The sequence below is a fragment of the Adelges cooleyi genome, unplaced genomic scaffold, assembly GCF_023614345.1.
Source record: "Adelges cooleyi isolate 19-005CV unplaced genomic scaffold, UGA_ACOO_1.1 ACOO_flye_CR_arks_rails_tigmint_CR_PRNA_8, whole genome shotgun sequence".
NCBI lineage: Eukaryota > Metazoa > Arthropoda > Insecta > Hemiptera > Adelgidae > Adelges > Adelges cooleyi.
The window spans coordinates 6393003-6408779 of record NW_026096513.1 but is presented as its reverse complement, the minus strand read 5'-3'; the positions used below and the strand labels follow the sequence as shown (position 1 = coordinate 6408779).

General features: G+C 33.3%; 1 protein-coding gene across 1 annotated transcript in view; it reads left to right on the top strand.

Moving 5' to 3' along the window:
- Positions 1–13497, top strand: part of LOC126845678 (protein pinocchio) — a 50126-nt gene extending 36629 nt beyond the window's left edge. The window contains exons 3-5 of the mRNA XM_050584493.1: positions 10756–10930; positions 12827–12956; positions 13040–13497. Of these exons, the coding sequence (XP_050440450.1) occupies positions 10756–10930; positions 12827–12956; positions 13040–13159 (425 nt within the window). The 3' untranslated portion in view covers positions 13160–13497. The remainder of the gene's footprint in view (positions 1–10755; positions 10931–12826; positions 12957–13039) is intronic.
- The last annotated feature ends 2280 nt before the right edge of the window (positions 13498–15777 follow it).

Below are 15777 nucleotides of genomic sequence, written 5' to 3'. Positions count from 1 at the left end.
ATCCGCTGTTTTTGTTGTAAACATTTTTTTTTTCCAAACCCAACGAAATCGCCGAAATTTACAAGAGAAATCGCGCTTTTATAAAAACCGTTTCGTTAAATGTCGGTGTATCTTTTGACCTTTAGTTATGCGGTATGCGCGGTACCTATTTGCATACTTGTTGAAAACGTTTAATAGTAAAACATAGACCTCCGACGGTTGACTTTCGCGTTACTCGGATTTATAACAATTATTATTATGTACATACATTATTGTCACGCGACGGTATAATATTATGACCTCGTGGCAGAGTTCACATACACACTTGCATAAAAATGACATTATTATTATTATATCTAAACGTCGACTCGGTAATTGTTTTTTTTGTTTTGTTTTATAGTCTACCTTCGATAGGGCTATTAATAATAGCACTAAAATGTAGCTTATTATTGTTTTACTTAGGTGCAAGTCATTAGCGTGGTAGTTGAATACAACTCGTTAAACAACATAACATTTTAATTCGCCGTCCATTATTATCCACGCAGTTTGAACGTACCCATACAATTTTAACGATATTAATATTGTCGGGTTATTATTGTTCGATTAGCCGGTACCCGTTTCTCAATTGTTGTTTCATGTGTAATTTACCAAAGTAAAAACCAAAAATCAAATCCGGCAGTTAACGCACGGTTATAGGTATTGCCGTTCGGTGAAAATCTCGGATGCGATGGTCGTAATACATTGTTTTAATATTATCATAATCAGAGTATTTCGTTTTAACATTTTATAACATTACCGAACCGTGTATTAAAATGGAAAATTAATAACACACCGCACGTGATATGAAATTATATGTATATGTAAATTTATATTTCAAATAAAACCCCTGCGAAATGTGGTTTGGCACAACACTCTAAAATCCAAACCGACAAAATTGAATATTATTTAAATACTCGACTCGGGTAAATTATAATAATGGAAAAACAAAAATTAGTAAATTTTAACGGTGATGTACAGTATATAATAATGGTTTATAGGTTAGGTTGGGTTAAGTTAGGTTGACCTTTAAAATTTAAGTAATACGTACGTTGGTTGTTGCAAACGTTCAAAATTAGACTTGAAACTGAAAAAGGTCGAGAGCCATGCATAATCATTTCCCTGAGACCAACGACCCCTGAACGTTTTGTTTTTATACATAGGTACATTTGTTTTGTATTATTTCAAAAATATTTGGTTGTGCAGGTTTTATACAACGCGAACGTTGTAAAAATACTATTAATATGTATGGGAAATCCCAGACAAGTGGGAAACCCGTACGCGCGGGCTAGTATATATTTCGGTGTTGACGGTAAAAACCCATCAAATACATGGGATTTTTCGTTATAATTAGTATTTGTTCGGCAAAACCAGCATGGTAACGGCGAACGATTTAGCTGTGGGTTTTGTTCGGTTCCTATATTATGGAGTATAGAGAAATAAATGCGCCAAACGAGACTTTTCGGTTGTGTTACGTCAAGGGTGACTGACTCCGGTCGACCTTGACAGTGACGGCTTATCGATACGGCAAAGGGAAGCGTATTATTATTATTTAATATAGTACACACAATCGTTTTCTATACAGAGCGTATGATCCATTCTGAAACGTATGTCCATTGAAATATTTCATTTTTCTAGGTTGTAACCTTAGCACCTACATACCAACGAGTCGACATAATAATATCCAAACACGAACGACCTTCCGGGCGTTCGTCAAAAAATGTGAATAGTCTTATCGACAGCTCCGACGGTTTGTTCGAATCATTTTATATAATAATACACTCTAGAGTCAGTATAGTGGTCTATCTATCACGTATTACGAACGCCGCTTTTCATTTTAATGGTACTTGCCACAGGCGTCGAACCGTTACTTATTAATCGCCTCTACTATGTTAGCTGTCAAACCCGCGTCGCAAAGATCAAATGCCATCGTAAATAAAGAATTTTTAAAAAACGAACACCCTAACTCCAAAACTAACGATACTATCATTTGGTGGGCACTTGTTACCGTACTGACGAGCACTATTTAATGGTAATTCGTTTTGATTTCATTTTGATTACCGTAGTCTGCTCAAATAAGGTCCTTCGAAAAATAATCAGCCTTTCGCTTGTTTTAGTAGAGCATTGCCAAAAATTCATTTGGAAAAAAGTTTCTTAGATTTTTGATAAGAAGGAAAATTGAACTGTTTAAAAATAATCAAATTAGTAAGAACTGTTAGAACTGTTTTAATTTGCATTTTTTTTTTTACTTGATATTGTCCTATTATATGATTATTGCATTTGTAAAATAACTATTCCAGAGAGGACATAGCAAAAGTCGAAATCGTCTATCTGTGATACTTATTCAGAATAAACCGTGTACAGAATGCTAATCCTTGTTTTTTTTTTACACCGAGCAACCGTCGCATACTGTGTGGTGTCCCCAAACAATTTCATATTTTAATATTTAGCAATCCAAGTTCCAACACAATCTTATCTGCTCGTCGTCATCTGAATTATCAGCAAACGTATCTAATACGCACAGTTGCGCCATCTTCAGGTGCTAATTTCGATAGATTTTAACACACATACAATGGACGGACCCAACGGTATTTAGCAGATTGCAGAGAAGAAAAAAAATACCAAACACTACGTTATGATAATAGTGTATTGTGGCCCGAACGGTTTTGGTGGTATTTTGCTATGCGCGTATCGTCGCGCGTTGGATTGAGTAGTTTTTTTTTTTTATTTTTTTTTTTTTTGACGTCATCCGTCGACGACCTATTGTGTATTCTTGTCATTCCTTGTCGTTTGAATGTGGATATTTTATTCGCAGAAAAGTTGTTGTTCATTCTCAGGAGGGATACCTGGTCATCGTCACCAAACGTCCGTCAACAGCAGTGTATAATAATACGATCGAATGTAATGTTGGCAGTCAACAAGGTCAAAAGACACCGTACATCGTGTGTACGGTGATTGATAGGTTGACCACAGGATACCCTTCGGCTGCCGTTGACGATAGCGTGTAAAACATGTCGTTGTGTGCTGTATAGCGATTGTCTTAATAGCCAATCGTGACGATGGTTATGTGCGTTATGTGCTTCTTAAGTGCGATTTCGACATTGATTCGTCATAAACGAAATTTTCGAGCTCGTACTAAAATCCAATGTATATATATGTATCGTGTGCATTAAGTAAACGAACTCGGCCGACGATAGATGACGTAAGCCTAGAGCAATAATTGTCTTCTTGGAGACGTGTGACGTTAATCTAATACCAGGGTCGGCCAAATTTATATGAGAACCTGTTGAGATGAAAGATACTTCAAGTTGCTTTTATTGGAGCTTCTTTAGTCACTAATAGTTGATTTCGATCGGAAGTAACTGACCAACTAAATGTGACAAAAAGTCACTGGAAAATATCATAGTTCTGACGATGACTGAAAAATCGCACAATTGATGAAACATTGTAATGATCTACCACTTGCTCTGACTTTTAGCAACTATCTAACTTTTTGTATAAATACTGTACGACTTCAACAGGATGTTCTTACATTAAAGAGATGATTGTATAATAAACAAATATAATATGATTCTCTCAAAGTTGTAAAAATACACCTGTCAGAGAAAGTTGTTGTAGCTTATTTGTAATCCAGCCACAATCTCATATAGAAAAATATGTATCAGGCAAGAAGTTTGATTCAGAAGAAATAATAAAAAAATTCGCTCATACAAAAACCAGAAAAATTTAATTCACATAGTAATCATATTAATATTGAAGTACTTTTATTCGAAGGGCCGCAGCCTAGAAATAATCGACAGAGAAGGTCATATTAAGAGTATTAAGAGACGCTAGAACATCAGACTTAGATTTTTCGGTGTTATTTTTTAAAAACAATGTTTATGTGCACCGTGGATATGTTATGCGTTTTACGGAAATAATAATATTTAATTAGTATCATAAATTATGTTGTTAAATATTAAAATACGTAGTTATGTTTAAATAAATATAGTGCTGTTGAGATCCAGACGGATTTTTAGTTTCTCATCGAATAAAAATACTATTTTCATAATAGATAAAAAAACCTTGAGATTTTAAAAAACAATTTATAGCCTGATAGCTTGACAATTGAGCATTCTTGTTTTTATTTACAATGTTTTAAGTTAATTTCAGGCAGTTTTATTAAGAGCGAACAACAAAGATGCTTAAGATTTTTTTCGGACAAGGTTAAGTTTGTTATTGTAATCCTATTCTAACTCGGTTTGACTAAAGACTAATGACTTTAGTTATCACCTTAAATAAATGTTGCTTTTTTCTTGTAGCGATGGGACACTAAAAACCGGCTAAATCCTTGATAATAACAACAGCCACATTTACACTTTATCGTATTATGTTTATGATACTTCTCTTTTCTGAGTGTTTCAATTTTTTACTACCAGATGTGCTGTTTATGATTTGCCTGCTTTCGTTTAAAATTTGCAGGCGTGTGTCCGATCGAACCGACCCCATTCAACCTTTAAGGAGTGGTCTATCCATTTAGTATTTATTGTTTATCTATGCGCATTCCATTGAAATACGACACTAAGCGAGAATTCATAATTTTTTACAGAGGAGCCAACACGTTGAAAAATGTATGATTCGTTTTTTAGCATTATTGATCGATGTAAAAGTTATAGAAATCGGTACGCTTGTAAGATGATATTTTTTAAATGTTATTTAACGTTGAAAAAAATCGATTTCTAAAAAACGCTAACGCAGATAAATAGTAATAGTATAACAAGATGCGCCTACGCAGATATCGTCGATATTGTTTTTAAAAGTGTGCATTTCAATAACCTCCCACGTCGTCACTTGCAACCGTCTACTATAATAAATTCGAAGCACTACTTCCTCGTATATTATGAACGTCTTGGAAATGACGTTTGGTAATAGGTAATAACAACAATAATAATGTTATTGATGTTGCGAGGAGATGCTTAGTAGGGTCAATTGGTTTTTCGTCTGCCGTGTCACGGCTAGGCGGTGTGTTATTGCTGTGCAAACGCTAATGGAAATACCAAGTACGCACTATAATGTAGTGATACTAATAATAATGTGATGTGTTTGAACTTCAAAAATATTAACGTTCGAGGTCTCGCGAGAACAGTAGAATAATATGTTATTTTTTTATTGTTAGCGTTCAACGGAAAAATGATACTTACCGAGAAAAATAGCTATCGGCGTAATCCGGACAAGAGAACAGCAGCGGCTATAGGCCTGAAAGAGTCGGGAAATATACCTACATACCTAATGTCGTTGGTTTTAAAATAATATACAGATGAACGATGCTAATAGCGTCACTCGTATGCATAGCACCGTCGTATACACCAGAACGGCGACCGATTTTATGCGGGATTCCCGCCGTCAACAGGCGTACCCTCGTCATAGATTATAGACGGCGGATGGTAAACAATGACGGGGGTACCCCCGTCGACGGCGGTAATCCCGTATGAAATTGGCCGCCGTTTTTGTGTGTAGCACCGCTCATCTGAAAATCGACGATAGTAACATTACTGGTGTGGTAGTTGACGCATCTTGTAGATTGTTGTGCTGTGTAATTAGTTAAAAACGAACATTATCTTATTATCACACACGCATATGAAATTTTAACGACCTAATGGAAGAAGGCCGTGGTTATCCGAAGGCCGTTCATCCCGGATACATGGATTGTGTTGCAGTGCGTTTGAAATTTGCACATTTCATCGTAGACCCGTGCGAGCAGAGATTCCGTAAATTCATAAAAAAAAAAAACTGGATTTCTTTGTAACATTCTCTAATTGCCAACAGCAGCAAGAGACGTTTCGTCAAGATCGTACCAGGGCAAAGACTCGCACAACTCGTTCTGTCGACTCCTGGAAGACAATAAAATTATGTCACGACCATATTGAAACGATGAAACTGGTATCTTATAATTAAAACTAAAAACAGACTTCCTCGGTGTACACACAATTGACAATATTTCATTATATTATTATTCTGATAACGTTTTATATTATGTCAAAACTAGGTTTTATAGTGACGATATCGCTCGTAAAAATATTGTTTTTTTTTTATTGGCAAAAAATAGACACTATAATCTATGTATTATAATAACTAGCCAGCTGGATGGATAACAACAATTGCAACACATCAGTATTGAATAATTATAATAATAAATATCTTATAACAGTTATCCGGGGATTATCGAATACCTTTTATCGTCGTCCACTCCTCCTCGTTCCCTTTCAATTCTTACCATATCCCTTTCGCCTTCAAAATACTAAATCAATTAGGAAATCCCTGATTTACTGTTTAATTGGAGCCTCATCTCGATTTTTCTCATTTTTGGGACACTTTTTTGATTCTGGTGGGTTCCAGGGCACCGGAAGGAGATTTCCGCCCTACTACGCGTACACTTTCCAGAATTCAAATCATATTCGTGCCAAGTTTGAAAAAAAAAGCGAAACCGTTTCAACGTCTATAAAGGACATACATAGGTACACTCATTTTTATATACATGGATAATAATATTTATGTCGCACGTGTGGACGTCCAGCAAAATGCATGTATGAAAATAAAATGTAAACACTACGCGACCTTGCTCGAACATGAGTGGTTTTTTTCCATAACATTATATTTTACTCCCGGGTTAACCCAATACAATAATAATGATATAAATAGTAGGTGTAGTAATATAATAATTTCAAACCAGAACCCCGACCACGCTCGTTTCGATACGTCAGGCAATATTTGTGTTGTTTTCATACTGTAAACGGTTTTGTTTATTATTATTTTTGTTTTTTTTTTGCGCATTCGTCAAGACAAGGTTGTTTGGAAAACATAACCGCGTAATTCATAATGAAATATAAATGATTACTATGTAACGATTAAAACCGTAGCCGTCGAATCGGTATTAATATTGTGTGCCATCAGTCGATAAGCAAATACACCGAAAATCATCAACACCATAGAATTGCAAAAGAGTGATAAGACTAAAAGTCCTACAAGTTGGCCATTACAGCGGCGCAAATTGAACATCAAGCAAAGCTATTCGGGTACCTTAAGCAGTCTATAAGTTTTTAAAAACGTAGTCGGTCGATTCCAAAATTACAAGCCTCGACTTAAGTGTTACTGTAAATCTCACAACGAAAAAACGGAAACGTCGTAAAGACCACAAGTTATTATTATTTTTTAAGAAGTTTGGCTTTGGCCTGACCTTAGCATTGACTTGGACACCGCCGAAAGGTCACGACTCTCGAGTAATGCTGTGTTTACGACCATGATGCAGCACATAAAGAAGCTCTCTCGACTACGATGTCTGGAATACTTTTCGTCTGGATACACTGCCAACAACAGCATCGGAACCGTGAAAAGAGAGAGGGAATACGGCCACGTTTATATTTTGTTCCGTATTATAGAAATCAGGAAATATTTACAGAATGCTGTAATTACCCGCGTTGAGTCAGTTTAAACACCTTTATCTGGAGGAAAGTCGACAAGGTCGTCATTATGGAAACAATATGATTACATAGGGAAACAGGAAATTTCAAACTCTCGAGGGGAAACTATGTAACTAAAATTTTAAAGAAAAAAACCCATTACAATGTTTTGTCAAGAAACTTGTTTTTATTATTGAACAAATGGATTTTTCGAATATTTTGTGAGTTTTTTTTTTTTAATACATTAATTAAGTTCACCGGACTTGGGGTTTATTAAACGTTTCGTTACACGATGTACCCATGTATTGTTATTAACGAAATGCAACCGGAAACCGACAGCAAAGCGATATTGACCTGTCAATTAGTGTTCGTAGAAACCACTACATTGGTCGTTCAAGGCTTTTTTTGAACGGTTCTAGTCGACTCTATGTCAAAAGCGCATATTATCATTATAGTTGCATAACACTGTTGAATTCATTGAAACAAGAACTTGTTTGAACACAAAAGAAAATTAATTAATACCTGTTTAACTATATTATGTGTTTATAGAAACAACACTAGGCGGAATTAATTAGATTCTCGCGCAATGACAGTGATAATTTTAGAATCATATCCCACAATGGATGAGAACGCAAGGGCCCTTTTCAAAATACAAAATTTACAAACCTTACCACCTCGACCGTTTCAAAAAGATCTCAATACAAAAGTATAGTATAGTATACCCCTGTATAGTACAGAGATTTCGTTTTTCTCTGTCCGTACCTACGTCATCAAGGTCGATAAGGTCGATAACTTGTACCTCTTGCATTTGTTTAATTTTTTTTCAATAATATTTCGATTGTGGTACCTAGTAAAAATTGTTCGCACAAGACAGCCAACGGTACTATACGTGTTTTGTCGTTGCATGAAAACTAGTTCTTTAACCACACAAGGTAGCCTAGTTGTATGACAACACAAGTAGCTAATTCCATTGATTGACGTTTCTCGACACGTGGAAGCGTTGCAAATAATTAGTTTTAGTAAAAAAACAGACTCGAATGTAAATTATATATACCTAGTGTGTATATTATATAATTGCTGGTTGTTCATTAGTGAAACGCATAAATTTGTTTCTATTTACCAAACGCGACGGTTGTAACAGTTGGGTGTTACCGCGCTATCGAGTTCCCTTTACATTTTTTTTTTTAATATTATTAAGAACATAACCAACACAATCGTAAGTGCTTCTAATGGCGCAAACGGACTTGGTACCGAATCATTCCGTTTGAAAATCTTTCGAGACTGTCCAATTTATACCAACTTGCCATTTTATCGTTTCAACGGTATCGCAAACTTGACCCCTCGGTTTGTTCTTAAGGAGATCTACGTCTGTGGACAAGTGCACCTCGTTTGTACAAGTGTAGATAGCTATTCTCCGTCCAAAACGAAATGCGGGTTTGGTGCCAAAACGCGGATCCGACGTGCGAGTCAAAGGGCCTTAGACGTCTCTCGGTTTTATTTTTGGTTCCAACCTGAACACCGGTCGGTCGTTCCTTGGCCGTGACATGATATATCACAATAACGATGGCTCGGTGACAATACAGCTACATCGATATTCTGTATTCCACACAGAGCGCGTCTTGGTTTAGACTGTTGAACTTGCAACCCTCTGAACCCTTTGCCAGCCCTATGTATGCTATTTTGTTTTGCACCAAGATACAAGAGAAATCGGCCTTCCGAATATTTTCTGTCGGGCAGTGCTGCTGTTTGTAATTCTCAATCGGCTAATATTTTTTGCTCTCTCGTTGTTTCCGCTATTAGCGCTTTATACAATAAAACTCGACTGCGCAACCGTGGAACTTGTAAATCGAATACAATCTTTTTTTTTTTTTCCAACACGCATCAGCACCTGTCACTGTGTTCAAAGCCGACCGTGTGTTCATCACGTGTAGGATAATAAAAGAAATATATTGCATTCGCAGCAATATAACATAATACTATCATACAGCCGGTCCGATCCGTGTACAGCGTCGACGAAGGCCGCGCGGACCAGTTTGTTAAGACTCGCTTTCCGGGATAAATAAACGGTCGGGTCAGTGTCAGAACAAACGTCCTTTAACACAAAAATATGTATATAATATAATTTATTTTTTTCATAACCAAATACCGTCTTGTTCTCCCAATCTAATGTAATATTATTGTGTACAATAATGGTCCGTGGCCATAGTGTATATTATTATTATAATTTTCAAATGGAAACGTCGGGTTTATGTAAAAAACAAAAACCGTGTGGCTCGTGTTATTTTATTATATTACGTATTAATATTATTATCATTATGATGTAATTTCAAGGTAGCTGTCAGTGGAATACATTACGAATTGGTGTGGTAAAAAGCAAATATGATTGACAAAGACAATATTTACGAATAATAATAATTATTGTGTGGTTTACCTACTCTCTCACCTCATGCCGTCGGGGACTTACTATATTTAGTAATATGCGCCGTATAATTTTTCATTATTATTATTATTATTTTTTTTTTTGTATTAGTCTTGACCTTAACTATAACCGTCTTGTTATCTCGGTAAAATAGAAAAACTAATAACGCGTATACGCCGTCGTTTCTTCCTCGTGACAACGACAGGGTAATTTTCTTAGGAAAAAAGTTATTATAATATATAGCATAGATAATATATTATGGAATTATGCGGAAAACAAATTATTGAAACGTTCCAATATAATATTATCTTGGATCATATTTTCGAACCCGGAACTTTTCTATGACCAAACAAATGCTCGTCACGCTTATTACTATTTTGGTGTGCAAACTATTGTCGTTTTTGATAAAATTATGTTACAATGAATGGTCGCGTTGACCGACTTGGTCGGTTGTCACACAAAGTAGTTTAGAGATCAGAGAGGAAACTTAATGTAAATAATGATTTTCGGATGGAGGTCGCCATCTTCTCATTTATCCTAAAATTATATTTGTACACAGCTTCTTCTTTTTTTTTGGAGTGTATGCCACCTGTTGTTATAAATGTAACTGTGTAAAATATTTTCGACAGTTTGGCTTAGGTGTGAACAGCTGTAAAAATTTGGATAATGCTTGTGACGATCTTTAAAGATAAACCCTTGAAAATTCGAAATTTATGTTTTTTCCACTCCCTTAATTTTGTGAATTTTTCAAAAATTTATTTGTTCTTTAAATACAATAATGATTAGGCGTTATATTGGCGTATAGTAAATACTTTTTATTTGGAAATGATGTATTTGATAACCCCACAGTATTGTTAACCGTTTTTGTTTTATTTTTCCCAACAGAGAATCCTATTAGCAGCGATAATAATAATATGTCATTGACCGGTGTCCAATCAATGAGCAACCAAAACCTGAGAAATATCAACGACAAAATGCTCGACAACATTGATCTAGTCAGCGACATCGAACAGGCGGTCACTCTCGAAGAACTCCAAGGAGTGTTCAAGTACTGTTTCAGGTAAACATCGTGATATCGAGTATTAACCTTTAGAAACACATTAGTGTATACTATTGTGAAAAAAAAGAATGTGCAATAAGACTGAGTATAAAAGAAATTTTAGTGGGGGAAAGGGGGAATTCAATCTTTCCATCAATGGAAATACATTTGATCATCAACACAAATTGTCTCTTATCAATCAACTCTTATCAACTGATTCTATTTACGTTTTTATTTTATGTGATAATTTAAAAATGTACTAAATGTATGTATAACGGAACTCCTAACCTAACACCAAGCTTTCCAATCAGTCCAGGACCGCGAAACTACAATATGAGCCTCAAAATGTCCTATTCATGTGTTTATTATCTATGATTATCTGTCAATGTCTTATCAGCTGATTCTCTTATCTGATAATCTCTTATCGGTTATCCCCGAATTGTCGATTTTCCCTTATCCTTATACACCCACTTATCACTGTCCCGTCCCGTTGAATCATTCCCAACTGCACACAATAGTATAACATACCTTATAACTGAGAGTTGTGCTTTTAGTGAATTCTCAATATGCTTATTAGGAGACGCTAAGAGGGGTTTGCCTTTTTTAAACGACAAGTGCTACGATACAGTTTTATTATGATATAAAACGTGAATCGAGTACAGTCTTTTTAAATAATTGTTCTACTACAATTACAAAATATATTGTTATCTTTATTAAACGCTTGTACGACTCATACACTTGACACGTCTTATCACTCATCACTCGTTCGTCACGTGACTACACAATATACTAAATAAATAAATATACTTTGGAACATACAATACAATATGTAACAATAACTATGTATGAGAAATACTAATTAACCTTACTAACCTACTCTTAAATAATCTCTATTTTTTTTAATTACATGTACACATCAATTGAACTACTTATGCCAACATTAATCGGTTTATCGATTAATTACCTAATATTATGTATTATTGTTATTATAATATTAGATAATTAATGGGGGAAAAATGTAATACAATAAAACGATTAAATTAATGTACATTCATTTGTTGATATAATAATAACAAGGCTCTGGAACAAAGGCCAGTGGATGGGTTTGTTTATTGCTGTTGTTGTCGACGGCTAGGTCAATAGCTTTTTTATTTCAACATTTGTTAATGTGTACAATTTTTATTATTATTATCATCAGCACGAGGTCAACAAAATAGACAACTAAAAAAAATCGTAATTAAATTAAATACCTATAAATTATAATAACAACTCAAGTATTATATTTTGTAATTCGTTTTGAAGCTAATATTGTAACTATAACTAAATATATTATAATATTACAATAGGAAACGATTTAATGTTGTGGTTTTCAATTTGAAAAATTTACAAACTGAGGTGACATTTTCCTTGAACTTAATTTGAACCGTGTTCGTTTATACTGTGCTGGATTCCAACACTATTCGCAGATTCGCATTGACTCGTCATGAAATCATCACTTTCAAATATTTTAATCCAACTGCTTGGATTCAACTTCTGCCGTGCCGATTTACGCTGCACTTGGTTCGCACTCTGTTGGTTCGAATTTGTACTGGTTCGGACTGTAAAATTGTCTTATATCAAAGTTAAGACAAAAGATATCAATCTTCTCACCATTGGTGTGTAGAATTTTGTTTTTTAACATGAACAATATTATTATGTCGTTGGGCTAGGATTCGAGAAATTTCATGTCGCCATTCCCGCGCTACGCTTTTACTTTTAGTTAGCGATAAGAGATAAGAAATTAGAGATAAGAGATAGGCGATAAGAGATAAGAGATATGATAACGTATCCACGGTTAAAAGTTTAGACATTTAGACGTTTTCGCCAAGCGTAAAAAGTTGTAAATGTTTTAATTAATCAAATTGTTTTATTGTTTAGATGCGGAGTGAACTGGGAGCAACACCACGTGTCGTTAGACTGTTTAGAGTGCGGGGGTTACTCGTTGGAAAGGCCTTGTCCCATTTGTGCGGGACACTGTCGCAACGTCTGGAAACGTGATCTTGAAGAGGTAATACATTGTGATCAATCATTGCCTAGTTAATTAAAAACTTATCATTGCTGTCACGGTTTCATGTTTTGTTTGTTTTGTAGTCTCATAGAAGCGGCGAGGCGAGCTGGATAGGAGAGTGTTCGTCAAAGTGCAAAGAAATGGGACGCGGTGACGTCAATCAAATGTGTAATCGTCTGGAGAAGGTCAAAGCCACTTTCTGAAAGTCTCAAATTTTTTTTTTCGTCTTCAGATTTACCGATAAATTTATTAAAAAGAAAAAAAAATAACGATTTCATTTGAAAATCCGTTTTTTTATTTTATTTTATAGAACAACACACAATAAATGTGTACTGAATCGGTAAAAAAAAAATGTTGTATATATATATATATATATATATATATATATATTCATATATTATAACATCACGTGCAATGTGACCAGAGAAGAAATATTATAAATTATATAGGCACAATTTCCTTGTACATTTATAAATATATTTAATTATTATTATTATTATTATCATAATTGGCTGTTTGTTTTCTGTGAAAATTGTATAACTAAATTATGCGGTGTAAATTAAATTTTATATTTGTATTCATTCGTTTGTGACAGACATTTTGAAAAAAAAATAATTACATTTAACTGCAATAGAAAACGTAGAAATAAAAAAATATTTATTTTATTAATTTTGGTATTATTATTATTATTAATTATCCTTTTTGTACAGTTATCTTTGATAAAAAAACATGGTTTACTAAGTAAAAAAAAAAAAAATTAGTCAACTTTAACATTTTTTTTTGTTCTAAAATTGATATTTTTAAGTAAGTAATCGGTGTGCTTACTTAGGTTTAGTGTTTACTACTAAAAACATATTTTTTATAGCATATTATATTCGATTAGCTAACTTAAACAAATTCTTTTTTTATAACAACTTTTTTCCCAAAAATAAAAGTATGCATTCATTTTTAACGTTTCGAAATAGATTCAAATTTATCTAATTTATTTCTACTTAAACTGCCCGAAAAGTACGAATAAATAAATACAAAACGTATAGGAAATCATGCAAAAAAAAAAATTATAACAAAATGAACGAGATGGAAAAACAAACAGTAATAATAAAATATCAGTCATACTAAAAATAATACCATGTATATTTGAAAAATAATATAAAAATACAATTACAAATATTTTAAATATACCTACATTAATATCATGGAAAACATTTTTTTTTCTTAAAGACCTGAACCGAAGAAATCAAATTTATCAAAATAATTATGAAATTTCATATATTTTTAAGTTGTAATGATTAAAACTAGTTTTTCTTTTTTTTAATTTTCGCTTAAAATTTCATAAAAATTCATTAACAACTTCATACGAAGCAGTAACGGTAAAATACTTTGATAAAAATTAATATATTTTTTTGTTAATTACTTCTTTTGTTATATCATTTCTATTGAAGTCTAAATTTTAAATATTATTCTAGCAATGTCAGTCGGCTAGGCAAGCAATCTGACAAAAGGAATATGAGTTTTTTTTTATACAAATAAAATAACCAGAAATGTTACAAATGTAATACTTAATCGTGTAGCCGAATCCTATACGTATGAATGCTAAAATCAACATCCAGATTCGATTAAATATGTTAAGCGAAATTATTCGTTTTGAGAATATAAATCTATCATTTTCCCACTTTGTTTTGATTGTGAAAAAATTTATGAAAATCGAACGCTGTCGGATCAAAATTTAATGGATTTTAAAATATCAGTTATTAGGTTTTCCAAAATATGTAGTTTACCTGAATTATTGGATAGTAGCCGTTGAAAATATTCTTTGGAAAACGCATATTGCCTCTGTTTGAATTTAAATAAAAAATCCTGTCAGTTTGGAGATTACAGAATAGATTGAATCATCTGCTCATTTATCCTAAAATGATATTATCTGTACACAGCTAATGTATAGTAATGTTATCATACCGGTAAACATATGACAAAATGGACGCCTTTTTTTTCCAACATGGCGGCCACGGGCGTGCGTTAATCGGTCGACGCGTCTTTTTAATTGTCTACATTGGCAACACTGTGGTGACAGTCACCACAACAAACCTTATGCAGAAAACCCTAATTTTTTGGCATCTGTTTTTTCAGCATATTTTTATTTCTAGAAATGAAAATAGGTTTTTTAGTTTCAAACTAAAATTAACAATTCATCCCTCGTTTGGGGTATTGCATTGGTGAGTTAATACTTATTCCATAAAAAAAATATATATATTATTTAAAATTAAACACCATGTCCTATTGTTTGATGTTTAGCATTCCTATTAAAACAATATTGACAAAAGAAATACTGACAAAAATTATTGAAAATGTATTTTGTTTCCAAAAAGGTTAATTTGTTTTTGTATTTTTTAGACATAACCTTACCACACTATAGTAAAAACCAAATAACATCACCCCGGAGGAGTTGAAACTTTTTCTTAACTTCGTGTCGAGATGATAAGTAAATCTGAATAGGTATTTTTAAAAAAAAATTGTTTAAGGTTAGGAAGATGATACGTTTTTTTTTTTTTTTTACAACAAATTATTTTTGTAGTTAATTCCTTTTTTTCTTTGTCTTTTATGAAATTTGAATGATAAATTTTGTATTTAATTCATTTAAAATAGTTTTTAATAATTTTCATAGGTTAGGTTTTCAATAATGATAATTCAAAAGAGAAAATATATTTAAATCCACTGTTTTTGCATATTGTAGTAGACCATTGTTGTACAATGTTTATGGATATTTTTTATGGTATTATTACATTTCTTACAAGTCAATAACTTTGAAGCCAGAGCTGACCCA